This window comes from Ictalurus furcatus, chromosome 5 (genome assembly GCF_023375685.1).
Source record: "Ictalurus furcatus strain D&B chromosome 5, Billie_1.0, whole genome shotgun sequence".
NCBI lineage: Eukaryota > Metazoa > Chordata > Actinopteri > Siluriformes > Ictaluridae > Ictalurus > Ictalurus furcatus.
In genome coordinates, this window is record NC_071259.1 from 4,010,603 (window position 1) to 4,036,880 (window position 26,278).

Here is a 26,278-nt window from a genome sequence, read left to right on the forward strand (position 1 = left end):
CGAATATAAATTTTATAAACCATTTTCTTTGTTCTGTAGGGAAACAGATCAATGCATTCAAACTTAATTACAATCCTCACACGTTACTTAGACCTTAAATGAGATGAGGAGCATAGAATAAATATAATGAAGGGGAAAAAAAAGAGCGGAACAACAATACTGCTTTTTTTTTCTAATCAAGATTTTAAATACTGTCTGATAATATAGCCTTGACTGATAGATTGTAAAGCTTTAAGATCATCCTTTTAACTTTTACATGTGAAAGTGTCTCTTCATGTTTGACATAAATAAGATTCTCTTCCTCCTCATTTTATCCTCCTGCTTCTTCTTTTAGTTATATTACTACAACTACAACCACTAATATTAATAATAATAATAATAATGATAATAATAATAATTAATTACATAAAATCTTATCTTAAATATATAGCTTTATGTTATAGATAGATGGTTGGATGGATGGCTAGATAGATAGAGAGATAGATAGATAGATAGATAGATAGATAATACATTTGAGTGAATATTTTTCATTCACCATTCACTGGTGAGTGTCACAGCTAATGCTATAAATTGTTCACTATGGAAAATCGTTCTCAGTGATTCTCAGTAAGCTGAATTTTGTATATTATTAACATCAGGAGAGAGAAAAGAGAGGGGCTGGTGAGGGAACGACTGTTTATAGCTGCTATAACATATGCACTAACTAACTAACTAATTAACTTGTTTTGCAGAGGTAATTATAAGTCAAGTGTCATCTTGTAAAAGTTGTTTGACATCCATATTGTTCATGTAGAATATTAAGACAGTGCTTTTCAAAGTGGGGGCCGCGGGCCCCTTGGGGCCCCAACAATTTGGTGTGAAAAATAAATAAATGTATGTTTTCTATTTCTCACTCTGACAGCCACACACACACACACACACACACAATCAATTCCTAATGTAATGTAATGTAAAGATGTAATTATTAATTTTAAAAAGGGGGGGGTATATTCAGAAGTCTGTATTTTTTATGTGTTTTAAAGACATCTTGCAAAAGGGGGGCCTCGGTCAAATTTTAATGCCATTTGGGGCGCCTTGCCCTGGAAAAGTTTGGGAACCCCTGTATTAAGAAACTACTTAACAGCATGTTGACGTATTAATTTGGAATCTTTTTTTTTTACAAACATTTTTAAAAATAAGTCTTGTTTTTATCGCAGAAAAAAGTGATACTGAGCAAAAACAAAGTAAAGTAAACAAGGACTAGTGCTAGTGCGCACTCGCATACTAACACTAAGCATAGTGTTCAAAACACGTTCGTGAATTCGACGCACTCGCATACTAATAAGTACGGTAAGGGTACATCCGGGGATTTTTTTATTCACTCGCGTAATCGTGCGTCTGAAACGGGAAAACGGGTTGAAAAAAAAAAAGGCGTCGAGTGTGTGTTGTGGTTTAATTTAAGACACACAGGCGGTTTCGGAAAGAAAAAAAAACTATGGAAAGTGTTCTACGGGAAATATTTTAATTCTGGATATTAGAAATGTTAAATTTTTTTTAAAAATTAATAAATGAATAATAAAATGGAGGGGCGTCACTTCCGTTTTGTGAAACAGGTCAGCGGTGCGTCAGTCCCTTGTGACTCCGCAGCCATGTTCGGCTAGAGGAAGGCGTCTAGGCTCTACAGCAGATGTGTTTCTCCATATCCGATAAGGCTGGATATAAATTAGTTGCTCGGGACACATTCAGGGAGTGAATTTCTTTCGGACAGACTTAAACGCTGTGTTTGCGTTTCGAAAGTGAAGAGGCGGAAAGAGGTAGGATTTAATCTTCCATGTTTGTCTTCTCTAAAACAAAAAACTATAGTATATAGTATATGACTATAAGCTCATATATATGTAACGTTAACAAATAATTTCCTTTTTAAAGATTCGTCTCGACTTATATGGTTGAATAAACGGTCACTTTTTAAATTATTATTATTTTTTTTACTATTGTTTGTTCCTGACATAATGTAATCAAGGACATAAAAAAAACAATTCTAACATATCTTTCACTTTCGCGTTTAAAATACTATCACAGAAAGCTTTTCGCATTCGTCACGGTGGAGATTTTTCGTGTAGTGACGTCACTCGGTTTGGAAACGCTATGCTTTGGGTATTTTTTTGTCAGCCTTAGCAACGGTGTTTGTGCTTAACGACCATGTTTTGGGTATCTGAAGCGCCAGTAATGTTAGATTGCTGTGTAACAGTTCAAAATAGCAACCATGTCGGTGTTAAAGTTTCCCAAATTGAATAGTGAGCTACCCTGTACTAGTGAGCTGGCTTTTAATAATGATGACAATAGCACTCCCAGAATATCATTCCCTTAAATAGTATTATGAGTATGAGCAGGAATCCGAGTATCCGTACAGAGTTGATGATTGATAACGATCCGTCTGTGTCTGATCCTCAGATCTGGTCTGGACGTCATGGCCTCTCGCAAAAAGGTGCTGCTTAAGGTGATCATCCTTGGTGATTCTGGGTAAGTCTCTCGCTCTCTCATGCCACTTCTACTTTCATGAGGAAACAGACTCTTTGACGTCACTATATAAAAAAAGAAGACAAAGCTGGCATAAAAAAATCTCACTTTTAGGCTTAGAAAGAGGATGAGCTTAGCTAAGGACAACGTGGAGCTTTTCAAACTATTTATATAGTTTGCTAAAGGGATAGTTCCGTGTTTTTCAACCTAATCTCTAGCTATGACTTATGTAGCATATGAGCAATTACCACAGAGCATTCCTTCACGTTGTACTATGCTGAAAAAGGGGGGGAAAGGGGCGATTTGCTTGAAATACAGTAATAACACTTAAAGGGCAGTTGTTGAAATAAATGTTCAGCTTTTAGGGCTATTCTTCAGCAATAAAGGGTGTTGTGGAATCCATCCATTTTCTATACCGCTTATCCTACAGGGTCATGGGGAACCTGGATCCTATCCCAGGGAGCATGGGGCACAAGGTGGGGTACACCCTGGATGGGGTGGAAATACATCGCACACCCATTCTTACACTATAGACAGCCCCCCCCCCCACACACACACACACACCTCCGAATGTTTCCGAATTGCACCTTGGGTTAATTACCTTCCTGTTGCATGATAATGCATCTGCATCTAACTGTCTTTGCCTGGAGAAATTCTTCAAGTCTTTTACATAAATATAAGTATATTCCTCAGTTTTGTAATCAGTGTGTGATTGATGCGGAGGCTCATTGATGGTGGCTTTGTGGTTAGCACATTTACCTCACATCTCCAGGGTTGGAGGTTTGAACCCCGCCTCCGCCCTGTGTGCATGGAACTTGCGTGTTCTCCCGGTACTCTGGTTTCCTCCGTCAGTCCGACGACGTGTGTTGTAGGATGATTGGCATTTCCAAGTTGTCTGTAGTGTGTGATTGTGCCCTGTGATGGGTTGGCACCCCGTCCAGGGTGTCCCCCCAACTTGTTTTGCCCCGAGTTCTCTGGGATGGGCTCAAGGCTCCCCGTGACCCTGTGTAAGGCAAGCACTATGGAAAATGGATGGATGCGATCGATGTCACAACAACTGCCCCAAGAATTCCATTATAAGTGAGTTTCGAGTGAACAGGTTTTCTGTTCTTTGCTCAGTATGGGAAGACAGGTTGAATTTCTTGCCTGTAGGGATCGCACACAGAATCAACAGATGCTGTAGATTAAGCTGAAAAACCGTGGAACCTTCCTTTAATCATAACCATGGCTTTTGCAGTGCTGTTGTGTTGAAAAAGGGGTGCAGGATGGAAATGAACCGAGTGATCGAGTGCTTGGGGGGGTTGTGTTCTTGACTTGACCACCTTCGAAGCTCCTACTGTTTCTGTGTCACAGCTTTCACAAGATTTAATTTTGCTGTTTTATTTATTTGTAATCATGTCACCACACTAGGGATTTTTAATCACAATTACAGTAGCATAGTTTCCGAACAGTACTTTGTCCATGTTCACCATGTTCAACTAGGATGAGGTTTTACTTTCATTTTTTAATTTGCACAGTCAGTAAAGCAAAACCTTTCTACCTATTAGAAAGGGGATTTTTTTTATTGTGTGTTTTTACTCTGCCGTTCAGGAGTTCCCCTTGTTTTCCTTGTTTCGTTTCTTTGCCACCGGTCTCAGCTTGGCTTTAGGTGTGGCTGGCATTTCCACAGTCTAGCCAAAGCCACAGCGTAGAAACTTTTGTTGTCTTCTGTGATTTGCCTGGGGTTTCATAATAATTCTATATCACAGCACGATCAACTCCTTCTGACTGTCTCAAAGCTGATTAGTCAGTTGATTCATTTTCATTTCAACAGCAGCTCTGACAACAGTGCTGGCTGTAATTCGAAACACAGGTTTATGTAAATGTGCGTTTTCTAACATGTTATCATTTCTATAGCAACCGCTTGGTCATGTGGTCTCGTGTGGCGGACACGACACGGAATCTAAGGCTTTAAAAAATCAACGGATCAATAATCAACGGATTTAAAAACGCGCTGTTATTTAACAAAGGAAAACGTAGCGTTGAAGTTTTCTGTAAGGAGATGACGTTTAACGTTTTATGGATGGAGTCTTCAGGGTCGGCGCTTTGAAACCGTCAGTGCGTTTTCCACCTCAGGAACGTCTTCAGGAGTTTTTGTTTCCCATGTTTCTGAGTAACATGACAAGCTGTATTTGTCTTTAACTTCAAGAAAGCGAACAAAATAAAGAGATGCTGGAAAACAAACTATCTTGTTTCGTGGCTGTTCCACAACATTAAAGTGCACCTATTATGGTTTTTCAAATATTCCCTTTCATGTAGTGTGTTATAGAGCCATTTGTGAAATGTAAAAACGTCTGCAAAGTTTAAAAAAATCAAAGCGCACGACAAACGGAGTTATCTAGTCCCAAAAGAAGGAATCGATTCTGAACAGCTGAAACGAGTCGTTAGTGATTCTAGACTTTACTTCCTGTATGAACCTATGTAGGTTTGTAACTAAAAACCCTGCCTCTGATCTTCATCGGCTGCTCGCTGACAGCGGTAGACCAATCACAACAGACTGGGATATCTGACCAATCAGAGCAGAGTATGCTCTCTGAAAGGAGGAGTTTAGAACGGATCATTTAATGAGTCGTTTGACAATGTGGGGGGGGGGATCCTGCAATTTAAATTATGAGCACATTAAACTGTTTTAATCTTTTAATGTAAATCTATTGTATGTGGCCTTTCAAAGAAAATTAGGCACGTTTCAAAACCATAATAGGTGCGCTTTAAACGTAACTATAAGTGGATAAAAATCATGTCTTCCACTAATCAATTAAAATTTGTGATGGTTGGCTATTTGCTGTGGTATAAGAGGAATAAAACACTTCAAAACATGCTGTCATTGGAAAATGATCAATTTCAGGGGTGTTAACAGTAACTCTAACATCATGTCCTGTAGTGCTTTATTCCTTATATCACACTGGCCAAAATTTTAGGGACATCCAAATGATCATTAGGTAGTTTGGGATATTTTCTGGACAGAACGTAGACCGAGTTTAAGGTTAACTTTAATGAGTGGCTGAGTTATTCAGGCTAAACTGCAACAGATGGGTTAAATTCCACCAGAACTATGTCTCTGTTCCTGATGAGAGGAATTTTATTGATTCCTCCTGCTCGTATTGATATTTAAAGCAATAATGCTGATAAGCTATTTGCTCAGTCATCACTGTTTGTTTAATCACCCCTGAGTTGTATTTGTTTATTGTTCTAATGGCCAGGCTAATTATAATGTTTATACAGTGTAATGCTTGCTTGCTTTGTAGGACAAGGTTGTGTGAGTCCGTGATGGTTTTTTTTTTTTTTTTTTTTTTTTTTCCTTTTCAGGGTTGGAAAGACTTCTTTAATGAACCAGTATGTTAATAACAAGTTCAGCAACCAGTATAAGGCCACGATCGGTGCCGACTTTTTGACCAAAGAGGTGATGGTGGATGACAGGCTGGTCACCATGCAGGTTGGTTTTTCGTCTCTTCATTGCTGGTTTGAATATTGTTTTTCTGATTGTGTGTTTTTTTTGTTGTTTTTTTTAAAATTGGCAGTTCACAGTAATGTAATTTTCTCTTGTAGTAGACGTCATGTTTTCAATGCAATGCTGTTTTCACTGTCGGGGAAATCTAACACATCTGATTCAATTCATCAGTTAATTATGTGCGCTGGATTTCCTGTGTTTGGCGGGGAAGAAGAACCTAAAATCATTGTACAGCTGTGGTTCTCCAGGATCTCAGTTTGATATTCCTGGTATAGGAGATATAACGGTCCAAAAATATGCTACATTCTCATTCTACATACATGTATTTGGGGAATTAGTAACTACGGGGGCAAATACATTTTCACACAGGCCCAGTTGGTATTGGATAAGTTTTTTTTTTTTTTTTCCCTTCAATAAATAACATTATCATTTAATTAAAAACCGTATTTTGTGTTTACTCAGGTAGGCTTTGTTTTATCGTAGATTTTATTTTAATTTCTGAAACAATGTAGTATGAGATGTACACACAAACAGAGGAAATCAGGATGGGGGGGGCAAATAGTTTTTCACAGCACTGTAGCTATGTTTGGTTTCGTAGTGGAGTTTCATGTTGCTACGTTTGACTGGCACCACGATCGACTCTGAACAGATGAGCTGCATCTCTTTTGAATTTCTGTTCATCGTGACCATGTTAGCCGGTCGCTAATGAGATCACAGAGGGTACGTGAAAGGAAAGAACTCTGAACTAATGTCTCAAACCCTGTAGTTAGGCTCTGGTCTGATGTTGCTTTCAGCTAAATAACTTGGACAAATAGAGGAGGATCTGCAACAGAAGCTGTGCTGGTTCTTGTTTAGAAAATTAGAGTCGCTGGACTACGATAGTTTATGTATTTATTTATTTATTTTGTGTTTTTCGACTGTGAAATTCTTTGCTGTGTCCGCAGCTAAACCAAAGTCCACCAGTTAATGACTATTTCCTTTTACTGGAAACAAGTCATTTAACCCTTACAGGTATTTATGGCATTTAATGCTGTCTTCTTTGAAAATGCAAACTTGTAAGCGCATGCTATGATGCACCGAAAAGCATGCTATTGACTCTTAGGATTAAAGTGTATCCTGTTAGAAACCTTCTTCTGATCATCTTGTGTGTTTCAGATATACTATCTTCAGAAATGTTTGTTTAGCAGCTTTATCAGCGTCTGGAAATAGATCAATTTAAAAAAAAAAAAAAAAAAGTCTATAACATGTATTGGATAACACTGAGGTATTTCGTATATCGCTGCCCATTTCTTTTGGATCTCAGCCTTCTGTAAGATCGATAATACATTTTGTGGGATCCAGTGCACCTTCTCTAAAAAAAAAAAATAAAATAAAATGATAAAATGTTGAGATGGGAGTTTGCTGCATTCATAATGGTTCCTTAGTCACTGTTTGTTTTGGAAACAAGCCACATGCCTTTTTTTCATTCTTTAATCACGCAAGGCGGGCAACGTTGACTTATTTGGAGGTTAGGCATCCGAGAAAACCCGTGTTGAATTCTTGTCATCTTGATTAAATGCTTTTCCTTTTATGCAGTAGTGTGTGAGTGAGTGGAGCTTAACGCTCACATTGAAATTTGATCAGCAGGCTCTGATGCAGTCTGTGGTTGCGTTAGTGTACAGCGGGCCATGTCAAACCTAGTCAGAGTCATGACGAACACAGTCTGTTTGAGATGTGTCACTCATCTGCCTGCCATGTGAGTTCTTGCCGGTTTCCCATAAGGCACTGGTTTTGTAACAACAAGTTTGGAGCTTGTGTGTCATGCTGTGCCATGCCATGGAATGCTGATCCTTGTGTGCCAGCGAGCACATGACTGTGTGAAATGCCTGTAATGAAATCAAAAAGGAAGTACAGGCAGAAGAGTACTTAGTTCATGTCATGTTACAGTCCCTTCCGAAACTATTGGAACAGCAAAGCCATTTCTTTATTTATTTTTCTCTTACTGAAGACATTTGGGTTTCAGATCAAAAGATGAATATGCGGCGAGAGTTTAGAATTTCAGCTTTAAATTCCTGGTATTTATATGTTGATATGTGTTAAACGACATAGAACATCGCACGTTTCGTATCAGACAACGCAATTTGTAGGCGAGCAAAAATATTGGAACACGTGACTGACATCTGTTTGTTGTTACCCAGGTGTGTCCTGTTAGATTTATTGTTTAAACATTAAATAGCTCTGAACATCTACTCTTCGTTTTTAGCCTTCAGTTTCACCTGGGAAGTCCGACATGAAGATTAAGAGCTGTCTATGGGAGGCAAAGCAAGCCATTTTGAAGCTGAGAAAAGAAGGAAAATCAATCAGAGGCATTGCACAAACATTGCATAGCCGATATGACAATTTGGAATGTACTGAAAAAGAAAGAAACCACTGGTGTATGAACAACCAGACATGGAACAAGGTTGTGCAATGGTCAGTGACTCCACAGGGTAGGGGTGAAGGTATCATAGTCCACTGTTCAAAGAAGTCTTATAGAGGCCATGGCCATAAGATGCAAACCGCTCATCAGCATTAAGAATCAGAAAGGCAGATTGGAATTTGGAGATGAGCCACAAAAGTTCTGGAACCAAGACCAGAGTGATGGAAAGGCCAAAGTCTGGAGAAAGAAAGGATCTGCTCATGATCCAAAACAAACAAGATAATCTGTGAAACATGGTGGAGGTAGTGTCATGGCTTGGGCTTGCATGGCTGCTTCTGGAAAATTCTCACTAATCTTCGTTGATGTAACTCATGATGGTAGCCGCAGAACAAATTCGAAAGTTTACAGGAACATTTTGTCAGCCAGTTTACAGAGAAATGCATCCAAATTAATTGGGAGGAACTTAATCATGCAGCCAGACAACGATCCAAAACACACTGCCAGCTCATCAAAGGACTTTATCAAAGAGGGGGGGGGTGGAAGGTTTTAGACTGGCCAGGTCAATCACCAGACCTTAACCCAATTGAGCAGCATTTCACCTCCTGAAGAGGAGACTGAAGGGAGAAACCCGTCAAAACAAACAACTGAAAGAGGCTGCGGTAAAAGCCTGGAAAAGCATCATAAAACAAGAAACCAACAATTTGGTGATGTCAATGAGTTGCAGGCTTGATGCAGTTATTGCAAGCAAGGGATATGCAACTAAATATTAAGTGTTATTTACTTTTAATTTACTTCAGGACTTATCTGTTCCTATACTTTTGCTTGCTTAAAATTGGGTGGTCTTGTGCAAAAGGTTCTACATTTTATGTTGTCTAACAAATCTAGATGTAAATACCAGGAAATAAAAGCTGAAACCCCAAACTCTCATCTCATATCCATCTTTTGATCTCAAACCCAAACTTCTTGGGCGGATAGCACAAACAATTGATTTGGCCTCGCTGTTCCAATGGTTTTTAGAGGGGAAACTAACCCCCACCATTTCCTTACAGTGGTGGAAGTCACAACCCATTCATTATTGAGTTCTTATTGTATTTAGCCAGTTTGACTGGTTACTTGAATAGAATGGGTTTAATATAAACTTCAATAGCTGTTTATACTATAAACCTGGACCTATTATTCACAATCAGTAGAATGTTCAGAAGTTCAAAGCTCTATAGCACTAATAGCCAAAATATTGTTGTACACATTTAAATAATGAGCTTAATATATGAGTAATTGGATTATGTTCCTAAACCAGTCATCAGAGGGACTTTATTCACCTTTCTTACAGTGTTGTTTTGTGTGTTGATCGATAGATTTGGGACACAGCCGGTCAGGAGCGTTTTCAGTCTCTGGGCGTGGCGTTCTACAGGGGCGCCGACTGCTGCGTGCTGGTCTACGACGTCACATCTCCAAACACCTTTAAGACTCTGGACAGCTGGAGGGACGAGTTCCTGATCCAAGCTAGCCCTCGTGACCCTGAGAACTTCCCCTTCGTCGTGCTCGGGAACAAGATCGACTTGGAGAACAGACAGGTCCGTGGGGGCTCCAGACTGCATGACGTTTTTACACGCGAATTTCATGTTCCTTTGGATTCTGGAAATGAACAATTTTAGCTCTGGGTTTCATTTCCCCAGACTTCAGCTCTGTTTACAGGTGCTACTTAGTAAATTAACTCTTGTTCAGAACAGCAGTGTTGGGATTTTTTCTATCCCAAGCTTGTGAAAACTCAAACTCAAGGATGGTCTGATTATTTTAATCCCATCTAGATTTTAAAACTTCTAAATTTGGTTAAATATTTTAAATAAGAGAGCTGTTATGTACTGGAAGTAAACATTTTCATAATCACGTTTTCCCACCCCTCATTTTCCTATTCGTTTCATATGGTCCTTGCATAGGGTATAACATAATGACATTGTTTAACACACTGTGTTGGTTCTACAGCACCATTATGTACACGTGTGGCGCATATGTGGTGAATAGGAAGCCATTTGCAATTTTCACCTTACATGGTTTCTACTGTACAGATGAAACTCCTGCTCATGTTATAGACTGATTTATTAGTCAGTTTTTATATACTATTAATATCGATTTAATATGCAATTATATTTTATTTTTTACAAAAAAACATTTTGAAAAGTCCTTTAAAAATCTAGATAGTACAGTCGTCATTCATACTGTCTTCTCTGGGAGACCATTAGAGGGAAAAAGAACAGAAAATCAATGAAAACCCTGGTTAAGCTGTTATGGAGACAGCAAGAGGAGTCTGAAGGCTCACTTTATTCCTTATAACTTGCATATGCCTGAATATTATGAAACTTCTAGAAGTCCCTAAATAAGTTTATCGACCCAGTAATGGAGTCAACGTTCATAGCCAAGAATTTCTATACGGAGGAGACGTGCAATATTTTATTATAGGCATCACTCTGAGAAACTAATACCACGTGAATACAGTGTTCAACAATGTTAATCTCATTCAGATCAGATGTTTGTTGAACAAAGCCCTTTGTCTCGAGCAGGTTACTACAAAGCGAGCCCAGGCATGGTGTCAAAGCAAGAACAGCATCCCTTATTTTGAGACCAGTGCCAAAGAAGCTATCAACGTGGACCAGGCTTTCCAAACCATTGCTCGTAATGCACTCAAACAGGTACAGAGATGCACAAGGAAGCCCTTACATACAGCATAGAACACATTTAGATGACCGAGTATTACGTTAGTAGCTGTGCTGTCATGGGTGTGCTGAAAGGGGGGTACATTACACACAGATGTGTAATTTATTACTTGCGTCTCTTTAGTTGTTGCTGTGTGTGCGTTCCTTATCGTTAGTTTCATTTCCTTCAGTCCAATTCCAGTTCATCCCATCTCAAGCTACTTCCAATCGATCAATCCCAATCTAATTCCAAAATAACCATCCCGATCCGACTGTCAGAAACTAATTCAATTCAAATTCTAATCTATCCCTTGTAGTCCAATACACTTACATTCCGTCAATCCCAGCTCAATTTACATTTATCCATCCTAATCTTACCCATTTCCACTCTTTCCATCGTAATCTAGAGCAGATCCAAACCAAAATTCTGTCAAAATCAAGTCCAATCCTAATACAACCTAATTCCGTCCAATTTCAAGCTATCGATCCAAACCCAACCACCCTAATCCAGTCCGGTTCATGTTCTGTCTATGCTAATCTAGTCCATCCTAATCCCATTCAACTGTAATCTATCCATTCCAGTCATATTCAATGCCAATATATCCTTACCAATCCGGTTCCAATCTGCCCACCCTTATATAAATCCAATCTCTCTATCCAAATGTAATTTATTTTTAAGGCGTCCACCTTAAATCCAATCCATCCATCCATCTCAATCCTACCCACCAAAATCCAGTTAAATTCCAATCCATATATTACACTCCAATTCCAATCTACCCATCCCAATATATAGTTCCTGTACATTAGTCATTTCCCATCCATCCATCCATCCATCAATCCATCCATCCATCCCAATCTAACCATGCCAGACCATATCTCCCACCCCCTGTCGTCCAAACCCAGGGAAGCCATGAAAACTGTCTGTAATAAACTGATACACCATTGTCAATATTATCCAACTAATTTCATGAGGCTGGTCATTTTACATGATGGATATCAGCCCTGTTTTAACCGGCCCTTGTTATTCCGTCCTCCAGGAGACCGAGGTGGAGCCGTACGATTTTCCCGACCAGATCAAGCTAAGAGACGACTTGCCATCTTCCCAATTTAGCGGCCCGGGCCCTACACCTTGCGGCTGCTGAGGGAAGAGAAGATGAAGCTGATTGCATGGAGGGAAAGTGATGACGGTGATCTAGCAGAGACTGAACAAAAAAAAAAAAAAAAATTAAATAAAATAAAAAAAATAATAACCAAGCCATCAACACCACCATGTTGCCCTGTTTGTCTTCTCTTCCTCCTCCGAGACATCCAGGGTTTGAAATGCCATGTAACGGCGTCCCTTTCTTTTCAAGTCCCATGCAACACATGGCATCACAAAGCTACTGCTTCGAGGAAACAGGAGAGTGCAACTTCTTTCCTGCAGTATAGCGACCCTTTTTTAAAAACAAAAACAAAAAAAACCTCCATCTCTCACTATCACTACTCTGTTAAAGACAGTCACTACGCCTTCTTGTCCTTAAGCAGTTGTTTTTCTTTCGAATCATTGTGCCTTTCGGTTCTACACCATTCCATGTGTCTTTATGTATTTCTATGCTGAACATGTGTTCCCTACTGTATAAAGTCCACCGGTGATAAAGACATCCAACCTGTCTGTATTTGCATGTCATGAATATATGAACGACTGATCATTCATGAAAGGCAATCGAGGACTATATACTGTCTTAACCAGAACATTTGCTTGACCATGAGGTTGCTTAATGCACCAAGTGTGGTGCGAATGGTGTTAACTAACCAAGTCCTGGCTACCCGCAGTCACGTCATATTACACAAGCACATCGATTTACACCATTTATTTAGAGGATTTAACACTTACTTACATGATGCCAGCAATTTAAACTTTGTCTTTAGTCACTATCAGGCTATCTGGTACATTTAGTTTAGTTAAACAGACGAGGAAGTGAGTCACACACTAGAGGAAAAGCAGAAGCACAGAACTTTACCTGCATCCAAGTCTTTTCATACAGTGCTTCTCCTTTCATGTCTTCATCTTTGTACATTTACATATTGCACTTGTATTAATATATAAATATATACATACCTTATCAGAGAATTTGTTTTATATTCCAGGATGAATATGGTTAAACAATTTATGGGGGGGGGGGGGAGAGTAGTCTTTGGCCAAATGTGCCATTGTAACCTGGTAGTGTATATTCTACGCCAAATAGACGAATAAAGATACATTTACAACCAACGTGTTCAGTGTTTAGTAATAAGTGAAGCGTTTTTGTTTGATTATAACCACAGTGCTGCTGAATTCTCGACTCGGATCGGTCAGGACGTGTCGATTCATTGCCGTTCCAGCTTAACGTGCTGTTCTAATACGTTATGGGTTCTATAGTAACAGCTGATTCACAGGAACTTGAATTTTGTTCCTGCGCAACAATGTAAAGCTGATTATAAATCGATTTTAAAAACGTATTACTATTAGGGATGTGTTTATATCGTATCGTTCACGATGTACCGGTACAGTTCCTCCTCGTGATAAGAATTCGTCATCCCGCAGTATTGACGATATAGCCGATGTGGTGTTTATGGGCGGAGTTACAACCCTAGACAAAGGAGAATTAATCCCCCCTGAAACAAGGAGCTTCCTCAGTAATATGAAAGTGGTTCGGATACAGCATTTCCGTTTGTTTTTCCAGGGGTTAGATTATGAATCCTGCAAATATTGGTGTTTGTATTTTTACTGGAGTTTTAATTAGTGAATAAAATTCTGTTTTTTAAGCCTATTTAATTGGTATAGTTTAGTAACTGATGATGGTAAGGATTAAGTTTAACTTTTTTGGATCGATGTTAGTGTTTGCACGGCTCTCGAGACTTGGACGCCGACGTGACTCGTGGCCAGAAAGATCGAAATGAATCGTCGTTTTCACCGTTACCGCAAAAAAATAAAAATACCGTGAAAGATCGTGATCTAGTTTTCAGTCAATATCACCTATCCCTAATTGCTATTCAAGAAAGAAAAACATACAATTGTTGATATGAGGTTTACTGTAAGAAGTCGTTTATTTCAGGCTCCATTGTAGGTTTTCCACCACGTAACATGACCAGCAGTGTTCCCTGTCTTACTAACTTTCACAAGAGAGGGAACAAACACAAAAAAAAAAAAAAATATATATATATATATATATATAAAAAATAATAAAAAAAAAAGGTATGATCTTATCGTTCATTAATAAATTAAAAAGCTGCAATTGTGGGCACATTACTATTGTATAAGAGGAACAAAAACACTTTATAGATAATAACGTCTACAAAAGAACTAGATAAAGCCAGTCATGATTTTGTCGTCATTTTTAATAATAAGAATAAACAGTATTTACAAAATTCGGAGTGCTTACCTATACATGGCCCAACACTAACTTAGTGGTCAGTAGTGATGAATGGAACTCCTTGACGATCATAAATAGGTTCATAAAGCATCCAAACATACCATTAAGCAGCATATGTAGACTGAAAACTCCGAGCATGAAATATACATCACATGACCGTTCAAACTAAATACACAATTAACCCTGCATTTCAATACTGTGTTTAAAAACACCGTTCTTGAGTTTTAAGCTGATTTTGGTTGAAATAGAATGAAAATTTCCATGGCAACCCATCCTGTTTATTTCCTGTGAACATGCAAATTAGCCAGCAGGACAATGTACTGTAGTTATGTAAACTCTGAGGTATAGAGTAGCTGCAACGCAGATCTTATACTCTTTTTATACTATATCCTTCCACCATTTTTTTATTTATGTTTTATACAGGTTTAAAAAGGAAATCGTAATCCCAAAACCGCAATACATCATGGGCAAGTTCTGTTCCTCAATTCTACGACTGAGTCAAACTCAATCCCTCGAGCGTCCAACGGGTTGTCTGACAAACCACACTCGTTCTTATAAAGCACTGGAGCGGTCCTTAAAAAGGACATAGGGATTCCCTGACCGAGGAAATCTTCAGAGGAAGCTGCCGAGGGCAGATTAAAAACAGGACCTCACTTCATGCACGAGGCTTAATCTGTATTCGTGTTGAGGTTATACTGCCTTCCTGCATAAACCAGATGCTACTGTAGGCAATGCAGGAGGTTTGTCCCTTTTATGAAAAGTATGACACTCAAACGAGAAGGCATGTCTGTTTAAATGTCTTGAATTTCACCCGCTCATGAAGAGTTTCTAAAAAAAAAAACTAAAACAAAGGCTGGACGTCTGAAAGCAGGAAGAAAAAAAAAAAAAAAAAAAAGGAAACATGGAGCGAATAAAAGTGCTGCTCATGACACTTAATTACTGTTCAAAAGACTGGTTAGGAATCTTCTGAGATTTTTTTTTTTTTTCGCTGAGCCACGGTCACGTGTGGCCAACCTGAAGTAAGCTGACGTGGTCTTACAGTCCTGTTGTTCCTAAATGTCCTCATCGCAAACATTTAAGCAAGCATCAGGTTGCTGTGTTGCTGCTTTTAAAGTGTGCTCTCGTGTGTGTGTGTGTGTGTGTGTTGATATGCTGTAGCTCGTCTCAGTCCATGTATGACGTGTCCATTCCCTCTGCCTCAGGGTGCAGCAGACGTCCAGCCAGGCGCTCGATATCGTCTAGGCTGAGCTGTCTGAGAGAACGTTCATAATCCTGTAAGGGGGGGGGGGAACAAAACAAGAAAGGCATCATCAGTAAAAGATAAGCAACCTTAACGTAATCATTAATGGACGTTTAGAGTGTATCTAGAGTATAATTACTAGTGTTGGACAATAGGGATGGGGCGATATCTTATCGTTTGCGATATACCGGTAGAAATTCTCCCCATGTTAAGAATAACTTAATAACGATAAAGCCTAGTTGATGACGTATTGGTTTCAGAAAATCAGTTTTACTTTTAGATCAGTGTTTGTGTTTCTGAGGCTCTCAAGATCACAGCTCTCACTTGTAGCTAAAAACAGTGGTGAATGGTATTATATTTTATATCGTCACTGATCGTTATCGCAGTAAATACCAGAAAATATTGTGATATAGTTTTAAGTCCATATCGACCATCCCAATTGGACAATTTGAATCAGATTGGTCGGATGTTGTTCTATAGTGACGGCTTACAAAAGCGAGTTGCATGGCACGCGCTGAACATAAACAGATTAAAAACGCGTAATCGTCGACGAGTCCTTGGCGTTGACGCTTCGTCACAGTCAGAAGTAAAGCTGAAAGCAAGTTTTCTGATTGACACGGGAGAATCTTCACAGATAGCGGACTTTACACTTTCGCAGTAACATGATAAGCTTGTCTTATTAATGTGAAGAATGAGAAGGGAAAAAAAAGAGGGGAAAAAGGAAAAAGAGAAAAAAAAAAAGAAGAGACAGACAGAGAGAGAGACACACACAAACAGAGACAGAGAGAGAGAGACCGAGCGCGAGAGAGCGAGCGAGAGAGAGAGCGAGAGAGAGAAGCTGGTAAGGGAATGACTTTATAGCTGCTATAACTGAAGTGATAACTTGTTTGGGGACTTTCCACAACATTAAATGGAACTATAAACGGATAAAAGTAAGACGTGATGTTCATTAGGTGCTGTGGTGCAAGAGGAAAAAAAAAAATACTTCAATCGTGTTCAGAGTGGGAGCAGGGAGTCCTGCCGCGTCACACCGACCCATATCGGTGATTATTTTCCTACAACCGCACAGCCTGAAAGTGTTTCATTCCTTACCCAACAAGAACAAACACTTTCTGCTAAGAGTGCAGGAACAGGCGAGGTGCAGAACTGAAAGTACCTTAATGAGCTGCTCCTGGACTTTGGCTGCATCTGCAGGACTGAAGTGTTTGGCCAGGACGGTGGACAGTAACTGCCATACTCCACTTCCAGTGCTCCCACTGCTGCTGGTGGTACTGGTATTAGTGCAGTTAGTGCTGACCGCCGCCCCGCCGTTTCTCTCTCCAGTCGGCCGCACCACCAGGTTCAGCTTGGCCTCTGGACCGATGGCGTAATCGCTCAATCTGTATTCGTCTACGAACACAAGAGTGTACTTTACTCATGAAGATATCACGAATATTCATTAGCTTTATTCAAATCTACACGGAACCATTTGGTAGATGATCTTATCGCAGACTTAAGGGCAACGATAGTTTAAAAGAAAAGAATTTTGACCGTGACCACTCTTTATTCGTACCTGCCAGGGCTTTGCCTTTGTAGAGCAGTCGCTGCTGATGTGGGGGTATTTTCAAGCGCTCAAACACCAGTTCCTTCACTGTCGACACCTTCTCGTTTTCTGTAACCTGAGAATCAACAAGAAAGGAAAAAAAAAACCCTCAACACACAAACGCTATCAAATCCACACACACCCACTGATTTCTAAATAGAGTACAAGACGACAAAAAAAAGGACTAATAAAACATAGCATTAAAGATGCTTTAGGTAAGATTAGTCTCCAACAGTTATGTAGATGGATTTGACATTTGAATTTTTTTTCCCTCCTTGGGACTACCCCCCAATTCCCGTCCATGTTCAAATATCTCCGCCCCTAGGATCTACAGTGGCCTGTAGTGCGTCTATAAAATGACGGACAGCAGGCCCATCCAAACACAAACAAGCATCAAGCTTGACGTGTTGGAAGCTGGAAGAATGGGTAAGCGTAAGGATCTGAGCGACTCTGACAAGGGCCAAATTGTGATGGCTGGACGACCGGGTCAGAGCATCTCCAAAACGGCAGGTCTTTTGGGGTGCTCCCGGTTTGCACTGGTTAGTACCTACCAAAAGTGCTCCAAGGAAGGAGAACCGGTGAACCGGTGAGAGGGTCATGGGCTCCCAAGGATCATTGATGCGTGTAGGGAGTGAAGGCTAGCCCGTCTGGTCCGATCCCACAGAATATCTACTGTAGCACAAATTGCTGATAGAAAGGTGTCAGAACACACAGTGCATCATAGCTTGCTGTGTATGGGGCTGTGTAGCTGGAGACCAGTCAGAGTGCCCATGCTGACCCCTTTTCACCACCGAAAGCATCAGAACTGGACCATGGAGCAACGGAAGAAGGTGGCCTGGTCTGATGAATAGGGTTGCACGGTATACCGGTACTACGGTAGTATCGCGATACTAAAGCTTCAAAATACCACGATGCCATTGTCATTTTTATACAGTAGCATCATCAATACAGTACAACCGTAAGTAATGTTGTATATTCGGCAGTTAATACTATTTTTGCTAAAACGACACATTCTGCTTTTGCAGAATACATAAAGGTTAGTAACACTCCATTTAACCTAAATTCTTTAACTTAATCTTTAAAGATTTCCTGTTTCTACCATGCGTGCTAATGTTATGTAACCGCTGTGAGTAATTACTAACATCAGGGCTCGTCCAAGCTGCGGGAAGTAAGGGAAAATCTTGTAAATAGCCATTTTCTATCTAGTGGTGCTTAAAAAGTGCTTGAAGTCACCCCCCCCCCCCCCAAAAAAAGAAGTCAATAATATATGAAAATCGCTAAATAACTTTAAAGTGTTTATTTTCGAGAGAACACAAATACAATCCTTTCACTCAAAATATGACTCCCTGCTGCATCACCCCAATTCATTCAGATCTAACGTTCTCTCCGAGTGATCATTTTACAAGCAAGTACAGCCGAAACTGTACTGGGAGGTCATTGCCAAATATTGTGCTCATTCTTACTACTGAGGACAATTTCCATTTGCATGATTTCATCGCTCTAGGGAACAATCGATGAAATACGTGGCACGTTGAATTAGTTGCTTGCCAACTGTATGATTGTTCTTGAGTTTTTTCCAACAGCCAGGTATTCATTCTCATTAATAACGTATTGAGAGGAAAATCTGGTTTGTCTGTTTTCATTTATATCTATGTATTTCTGTAAACTTGGTTCATTTTGTAGATTTGAATTATGAATAAACAATATTGCGGGGTATCGTGATACTTCAGCTGGTATAGTATCATAGGATATGTTTATGGTATCGTGACAACCCTACTGATGAAGCACGCGTTCTTTTACGTTATGTGGACGGGCAGGTGCGTGTGCCTCGCTTACCTGATGAAGATATGGCATCAGGATGCACTATGGGAAGAAGGCGAGCCGGTGAAGGGAGTGTGATGCTCTGGGAAATGTTCTGCTGGGAAACCTTGGGTCCTGGCGTTCATGTGGAAGCTACTTTGACACGTACCACCTACCTAAACACTGTCGCAGACCAAGTACACCTCTTCATGGTAACAGTATTCCCTAATAGCACTGGCATCTTTCATGAGGATAATGCGCCCTGCCACATTGCACCAATCGTTCAGGAATGGTATGAGGTACATGACAAATTGTTCAAGGTGTTGAATCAGCCTCCAAATTCGTCAGATCTCAATCTGATCCAGTGTCTGTAGGATGCCCTGGATAAACAAGTTCAGATCCATGGAGGCCTCACCTCACATCTTACAGGATTTAAAAGATCTGCTGATAACGTCTTGGTGCCAGATACCACAGCACACCTTCAGAGGTCTTGTGGAGTTCATGCCTTGAAGGATCAGAGCTGTTTTGTTGGCACATGGTGGACCTACACAATATTAGGCAGGTTGGTTTAATGTTATGGCTGGTCAGTGTATACGCCAGTGTTAGGTTTGGTTCAGCTCGTTGTAAAACATGGCCGAATTCTAAATGACCCCCATACACAATGTACTGGTGCACTACATTGAACCAACATGAATAATGTCTCCTACACCCTACATAGTGCACTACATGTCCAATGAAACGCTATATTCAGAATAATATATAAACTGCACAACTACTGACCCGCTTCAATGTCTCTATAAAGTTACACCTAACCTGTTAGCCGGAAAGCTAGATAATGTACACAACTTCTTCTAGCTAAACTAGCTAAGCTAGCTAGCAACGGGAATGGTCATGTCCCTAACCAGATAAGCAGAGCTCGATGTTCAAACCCACCTGAATGTTACATTCTTTCCCCTGAAGCGGTTTAACTGTAAGGAGCATCTTGACATCTGTTTAAAAATATATATATGTATATAGCAAAAAATAAATAAATTTCTAATTGCAGCAAATTCTTCAACGTTAGCTTCCAAATAACTGCTTCCGCCGGATATGACGTCAAACATAGTGGCCTGCTTTTGCGCATTCGTAATTTATCGTCCCACCCGTTTTTATTAAACAAACGCCCCACCTCCTGGCCTGGGATTGGCTAGTACAGCAAACTCAGCTCACCGATTGGACCGATAGCTGTTTATAAGATCTACAGGCCAATCCGAGCGCAGGAGGCGGGATTTATCAAATATGATTGTGGATTAAAAATACAAAAAAACAACGTGAACTGGGTGGAGCGACGGTGTCAGCGAATATTCTCGATTAACCCGTATGCTGAGTTCCACTAAAACGCGTAACTCAGATCTGGGACCAAAATAAAACGTTCCTTCAACCTGGTTAGTTGGTTAGGCGTCTGTGGCTACCCCTATAAACATATGTACTTAAGAATATTTATATGTCTATGGGCTACCTGATTTACACCCCGCATGCGCGTCGAGTAGCTCGCTACAGCGTCCTCAACCCTGCTGTGCTCAGCGAGTGACGTCATCATGGCCGCTCACGCAGTAAATATCACTGCACTACATTAAAATATTTGTAGTAGTATTTGCTTTAGATAAGTCAACACAGGCGCATCGCATGGTTCAACGTGTACGGTTTACTGTTTTGAGAAATTAAATACATCATAAATTCATGATCACCCCCACTTTGAAGGTTGAACATTAGACAAATATATGTTCAGGTTTCACACTTCTGAGTTAATTTGAATACAGGATTATTTTGTATGCATTTAGCAAGAAATAAATATCGACAGGGCACACTCTTATAGGAAAATAATCAACCATGCGGTCACGGAAAGACGTTATCACCCCAAAGTTGTTTACTCTTCAAGCACATTTGATGGGTTTATTTGCTACTAATTACAATTTTTAAAATGAACTAAAGAATAGCACATACTTTCTATCCATTTATAGTTACATTTAATGTTGTTAAACCTCCGTGAAACAAATGAGTTCCTGTTATCACTTGTGTTACAGCAGCCCCAAAGAGTCAATATTTCAATAGCATTTTTATTTTGAAGAAAAATTTATTTTGATTTATTTATTTAGTGAATAAGCCTGTCATATTATCAAGACACACGAAGTGCAAAGACTTTCATGTTTTGGCAACTTAGTTACAGTTTTATTTCTGACTGTTACAAAGTCCTGGAGACTCCTTACAAAAATAAATAAACGTCTCCGTACTGTACCAACAATTACGCACATTTTTATGTATGAGTGTGTTGATATAAACTTTGCAGCCTGAACTACTGTCACAGCTGCTTTTACGGAAAATTAACGAACACCTTCTGACCGAAGAATTGAACAGCGCTGTGATATAACGTATCATATCAAATTTCTCTTTGTATTTGTTTCCTGTTTGTTAACTAAACAAATTAGGTAGGTTCATTTACATTCTGTACTGCAGACACAAATCTCTCTCTCTCTTTTATACAGACACACACACCACAATCAAGTTGGGGAGAGGGACAGAATTTTATTATCTTTTACATCATAATTAGCACTTATTCAAACTCCAAGAGAAAACAATATTTAGAGTTCATTTTCATTTTAAAGGAGCATAAAATAAGGGTAATGAAAACAAATAGAGACAGGTATCAAACTTTACACAAGATAATGGATTAGAAGAAAAGAAGATAGGCAAGAATTATACACCATTAAAAAAAGAAAACTTACATTAGCTATGTAAGTAATTTATCCAAACCGCATAAAATTCTAGTTTATTCTAAATTGTAAAGATATTGCTTGATTAACTAAAAAGTGGATGACACATAGGGCTGGGTGATACGACTATATATATATATATATATATATATATATATATAGTTGCCTTCTTTTATGTTAATTTATTTACGCCACTAATGCTCACTGTAACAAATACATTTCTATCCATTACCTCGTTAATTGTTTGAATCTTTAGTGAATGTTGAATCAAATAATTCATGCTTTTTCATTAAATATTTTTGGCTCTTTGATAGCAAAACCTAAGTGAAACTAAACACCATATTGTATATCTGGAAGGTGTTTTAAGTATCACATGACTTTATTTTAATCACATTTTTATTATGTCACCCAGCCCTATAATGAGAGATATACAGAGAAGTTCATTATACTGTTGAGAGATTGTTTGATGGTCAAAAAGTAGTATCATTGCTGCGAGTATGGAAAGAAAGAGTCGCCAGCTGGAATCTGTGGAGAAATAAAATAGAAAACTGTAATATTTATCTACATTTGTGCAAACAGAATAAACTATTCAAAGTGCAAGTGATGCTATCAACAACATTTTCTCTTTGTATAGGAGTGTTTACTTACGAAGCCCAGGAGGTTTACATGTCTGGCTCTGCAAGGAAAGAAAACAGAGTGTTCAGACAAAGCCGTCATTACTGAAAGCCGAAAGCGTATCAATAGTAACATAATATGCGTGAAGGTTTATTTAACACAGACTCCAGGTCAGTCTTACCCCAGGAGATGTTCTTCGTATCCTTCAGGTGTCTGACTCTGCAGGTGAATTTGTCACTGCTGGTGGGAGTGAAGGAGACGCTCTTGGTCAGATGAAACTTCCATCCCTTCTCAAAGGCCAGGTCGGTCTGTTCTGCATTTGGAATCACCTCGCCATTCTTCAGCAGCTCGATCGTAATGTCTGGGGGGTGGAAGTCACTCACGTGGCAGATCAGCGTGTTCGCTTTGCCAAACTCACCAGGGTTACGACTGTAAACCTGGATTTTTGGTGGAGCTAGAGATGAAGATACACATGCATGAATAATATGCACATATAATATGTATATGATTTCAATACAGAATCTGGTAGATAGACCTGGGCGGTACAATGATATGATATCAGTATCGCAAAGCGTTAACAGCATGACCTACTCGTCAACTATCGTCAGGTGGCAGTGTTCTTATATCTTAACTGTTACTATATGAAGAAATTATTCTTTCACATCCCCCCCGTTTTTTTTTTTTTTTAAAGAAATCTTGAATATAAAATCTCTGAATCTACTTTTTTTTTTTTTTCAAAATATGGCTCCACTGGTTTATTGCTATGGTGGTACCATCACGGGTATAACTTTTGTACTTATAGATAGATAGATAGATAGATAGATAGATCAATATATAGATAGATACATGGATGGATATATGGGTCCAGTCCGGAAGGCCTCCATGTTACGTCATTGTTTTACCAAATTTATTATTTAGTAAATTTCGAAACAATTATTGTTTTCCATATATATTATATATATATATATTATTTTGGTTAGATATTTAGATTTAGGTTACTGATCTTTATTACCAAGTGCAAGGGGGGGGGGGGGCAAAAGGAAAAAAATATTTGGTTGAACATTACAAATTATTTTTAGTTAATAACATAACTGCGCGTTTGTCTTGTATTTAATTTAATTTTTTTCTAAATAAAACTGACATTATAGACAAAACACTTCCTTCAATACTAAAGTGAAAGTAAACACGGAAGGGGATTTCCAAACGCAGCACTCGTGTAAGTTGCAAACTAGACCGTGAAAAGTCAAATAAAACATTTTTTAAAAAACAAGCATTCTAATTAATAAATACTTATTATGTATTAAAAATATTTTAACAGATGTACAGATAACAGCTGTATACACAGTGAAGTGTCTTCCTGTTTACGTGTCTCGCGCACTTCAAAATGGGCACAACTGCGGTCAATAAAACATTAACTATGTCTCTAAATAATGTTTACAACTATGACAGTAATACAAAACAAGAATAATTAATAAGTTATAACAATAATAATAATGACATGAAACATCACAGTGTGAGGCCTATTGTAGAAGCTGGCCATATAATCATATACTTACACTCCTTAGCAAAGGCACTTGCGCTGAAAACAGCGAGAACGACGAAAGAAAGCAGAAAATTCATATTTTCTTCTCAAACAGCCGAATAAAAATTTGTAAAAATAATATCAGCTTCTGGACAGAGTTTTCCGTATCACCCGAACGCTACCGCTCCGATCAAGAGTCAGTGCAAACTGAAAGGAAAGTACCACATCGCGTATAAATAAGGACAACTAAACCCCGCCTCTCAGGTGATTTTACAACCACTCGGAATTATTCGCGCTGCTGTTACCGGGCAGATATCGCGCCTGAAGGTTTTGCTCTTGTGTTGCACACAGGGCGCGCGCGGTGTGTTTTACAGGAAATCACGTGACCTAGCGTGAGCTCTGCTGCGTCAATACTCACTTAACTCAATACTTTTCAGTTCAATTAACGAGGAACCTGATGTTTTTAAAAAATAATGTTTTAGGAAAATATGATGAAAAATATATTACTTTAAAAAAGTAACATCTCCATAATATAGCCTACATGTCAGCTGAGGCATGTTTAGTTCATGTACAAGTCAACAATGCTAGAATCATGTAAACACTTGACTCAAAACCCTACACCTCTACTTAATGACACATATGTTGTATATTTATACGACTGTAAGCAAAGCTGGGGTGGCGGATTTGAGTTTGAACCCACCTTGAATTTTAATTTGTTAATTTTTTGTATAGTAGCATGGTATTTTCAAGACAGCAGGTAAAATTCCATGACTGATACGGTTAAGTTCAGGTTCACATGCCAATGACATGTGTTTTGTGGCCAAACATGACCCACTTATATACATCCTATTGATAAACTGAGAAACTGAGCATGGCCCAAATACAAACAATCACGTCTAATAAATGAAATGTGTGGCATTTCAGATCTGACTTGATCTGCCCAAGATTGTATTGTGGCTATGACAACCAGAGTCGATTGAGTCGAATGTATTGTTCCAAAGTGGTGTGATGTTAAGACGAGCGAGGCAGGTGTGGTCCAGCGTTAGCCCGCCACTCATTTGTTATATAATGAGTAATGAGTCTTTATTGATCACATATACATATGCACAGTGAAATTCTTTTCTTCGCATAACCCAGCATGTTAGGAAGTTGGGGTCAGAGCGCAGGGTCGGCCATGATGCAGCGCCCCTGGAGCAGAGAGGGTTGAGGGCCTTGCTCAAGGGCCCAACATATAGATTTGATAACCAGTTCCAAAATTGATGAGGGAAGGGTGAGGGTTTGTTTTCCTTATTAGACCGTGCATATTTCATGATATGCTAAGTGAGGTGAATGAGGCACTGTTAGTTTATATTTTTACTCCTTTTCCCCTGTTAATAGTTTGAGTATAGTACTGTATTTTAATGAGCCTTTGCCATAAAGTTGAATGTGGACTGAAGTTATATATTATTAATGTGTTGTGCTTATTTATACCTTATTTATTACTTATTTAGAAAATACGTGTTGTACTTTTAATGTCTAGGAAGCCAGCTAAAACATATAGCCCTTATATATATATATATATATATATATATATATATATATATATATATATATATATATATATATATATATATTTGACACAATAAGTTCATGTGTTAATTTGTGTGTTCTGGGACTAAGTGAAACTAACTGGTGCCCAATGATGATTTAAAAACAACAAGGAACTAGAAAGCAGGGGTGAACATGGTTTAGCATAGAAATATGCAAGACTTCACAAATCACACACAAACACACACACACACACACACACACACACACACACACACACACACACACGTTATAATGTATAATAAAATTGCTTAAAAGAACGAGCTTTGGACATTATTCAGTGTGCTAAAAAATGTTTACAGCGTTATGGAAACACAGGGGAAAACCAGGAAGGAGGAGACATTAGATAAACCGGAGGGTTCTGTGTCACTTGGCTCTCATTTGCTCCACCTCCAAAAAAAAAAAGTGAAAGCAAAAGCAAGTAAAATAATCTTTGTTGATTTTTCATCTATAAATAAGTAAATGAACAAATAAACAAGTAAATAAGTAAATATCTATATTTGATAATTTTATTCTAAAACAACAAAAAAACACTACGATAACATATGGAAGGTAAATGTTTAACCAAGAGCTCAGATTGTCTCATCTAAATCTGTTCTAGGCAGAAGATTTCACACAAGTTTGAGACTAGTGTGCATAGTACATTAATAAAGACGTATGTATTCTAAACTGCTTACTAAACAAAGTACATAAATGAGAATGGCTGGATAAATACACAT

At 38.8% G+C, this 26,278-nt stretch overlaps 3 protein-coding genes across 4 annotated transcripts; 1 reads left to right on the top strand and 2 right to left on the bottom strand.

Annotated features, from left to right (window-relative positions):
- The first annotated feature begins 1,608 nt into the window (after positions 1–1,608).
- On the top strand, positions 1,609–12,721 carry rab7b (RAB7b, member RAS oncogene family). Its single transcript, XM_053624290.1, has 6 exons — positions 1,609–1,793; positions 2,431–2,499; positions 5,842–5,968; positions 9,737–9,955; positions 10,940–11,068; positions 12,109–12,721. Exons 2-6 carry the CDS (start codon positions 2,447–2,449, stop codon positions 12,211–12,213), a joined length of 633 nt encoding a protein of 210 aa, XP_053480265.1. The 5' UTR covers positions 1,609–1,793; positions 2,431–2,446; the 3' UTR covers positions 12,214–12,721.
- Positions 12,722–13,747: 1,026 nt separating this feature from the next.
- Positions 13,748–20,258, bottom strand: ubl4a (ubiquitin like 4A). 2 transcript variants are annotated; one of them, XM_053624291.1, is made up of 4 exons: positions 20,019–20,258; positions 17,256–17,361; positions 16,860–17,092; positions 13,748–15,735 (listed from the first exon to the last, which is right to left on the bottom strand). In XM_053624291.1, exons 1-4 carry the CDS (start codon positions 20,064–20,066, stop codon positions 15,628–15,630), a joined length of 495 nt encoding a protein of 164 aa, XP_053480266.1. In that variant the 5' UTR covers positions 20,067–20,258; the 3' UTR covers positions 13,748–15,627. The 2 variants fall into 2 exon arrangements, with proteins under 2 accessions (XP_053480266.1, XP_053480267.1); XM_053624292.1 differs by lacking the exon at positions 20,019–20,258 and adding an exon at positions 19,122–20,005.
- A 1,369-nt stretch (positions 20,259–21,627) lies between these two features.
- On the bottom strand, positions 21,628–24,190 carry b2ml (beta-2-microglobulin, like). Its single transcript, XM_053624293.1, has 4 exons — positions 24,007–24,190; positions 22,632–22,904; positions 22,484–22,511; positions 21,628–22,360 (listed from the first exon to the last, which is right to left on the bottom strand). The coding sequence occupies exons 1-3, from the start codon at positions 24,068–24,070 to the stop codon at positions 22,498–22,500; spliced, it is 351 nt and encodes a 116-aa protein (XP_053480268.1). The 5' UTR covers positions 24,071–24,190; the 3' UTR covers positions 21,628–22,360; positions 22,484–22,497.
- Between the last annotated feature and the right edge of the window lie 2,088 nt (positions 24,191–26,278).

Excerpts from the sequence above, each read along its gene's own strand:
- ubl4a (XM_053624291.1), bottom strand. The coding sequence starts at position 20,066 with ATGCTCCTTACAGTTAAACCGCTTCAGGGGAAAGAATGTAACATTCAG. Across the intron at positions 17,362-20,018 it reads GGAAAGAATGTAACATTCAG|GTTACAGAAAACGAGAAGGT; the intron begins GTGGGTTTGAAC and ends GTTGATTCTCAG. Across the intron at positions 15,736-16,859 it reads TCCAGGAGCAGCTCATTAAG|GATTATGAACGTTCTCTCAG; the intron begins GTACTTTCAGTT and ends CCCCCCTTACAG.
- b2ml (XM_053624293.1), bottom strand. The coding sequence starts at position 24,070 with ATGAATTTTCTGCTTTCTTTCGTCGTTCTCGCTGTTTTCAGCGCAAGT. Across the intron at positions 22,905-24,006 it reads AAGTGCCTTTGCTAAGGAGT|CTCCACCAAAAATCCAGGTT; the intron begins GTAAGTATATGA and ends CTTCATCTCTAG.
- rab7b (XM_053624290.1), top strand. The coding sequence starts at position 2,447 with ATGGCCTCTCGCAAAAAGGTGCTGCTTAAGGTGATCATCCTTGGTGAT. Across the intron at positions 5,969-9,736 it reads ACAGGCTGGTCACCATGCAG|ATTTGGGACACAGCCGGTCA; the intron begins GTTGGTTTTTCG and ends GTTGATCGATAG. Across the intron at positions 9,956-10,939 it reads TCGACTTGGAGAACAGACAG|GTTACTACAAAGCGAGCCCA; the intron begins GTCCGTGGGGGC and ends TGTCTCGAGCAG.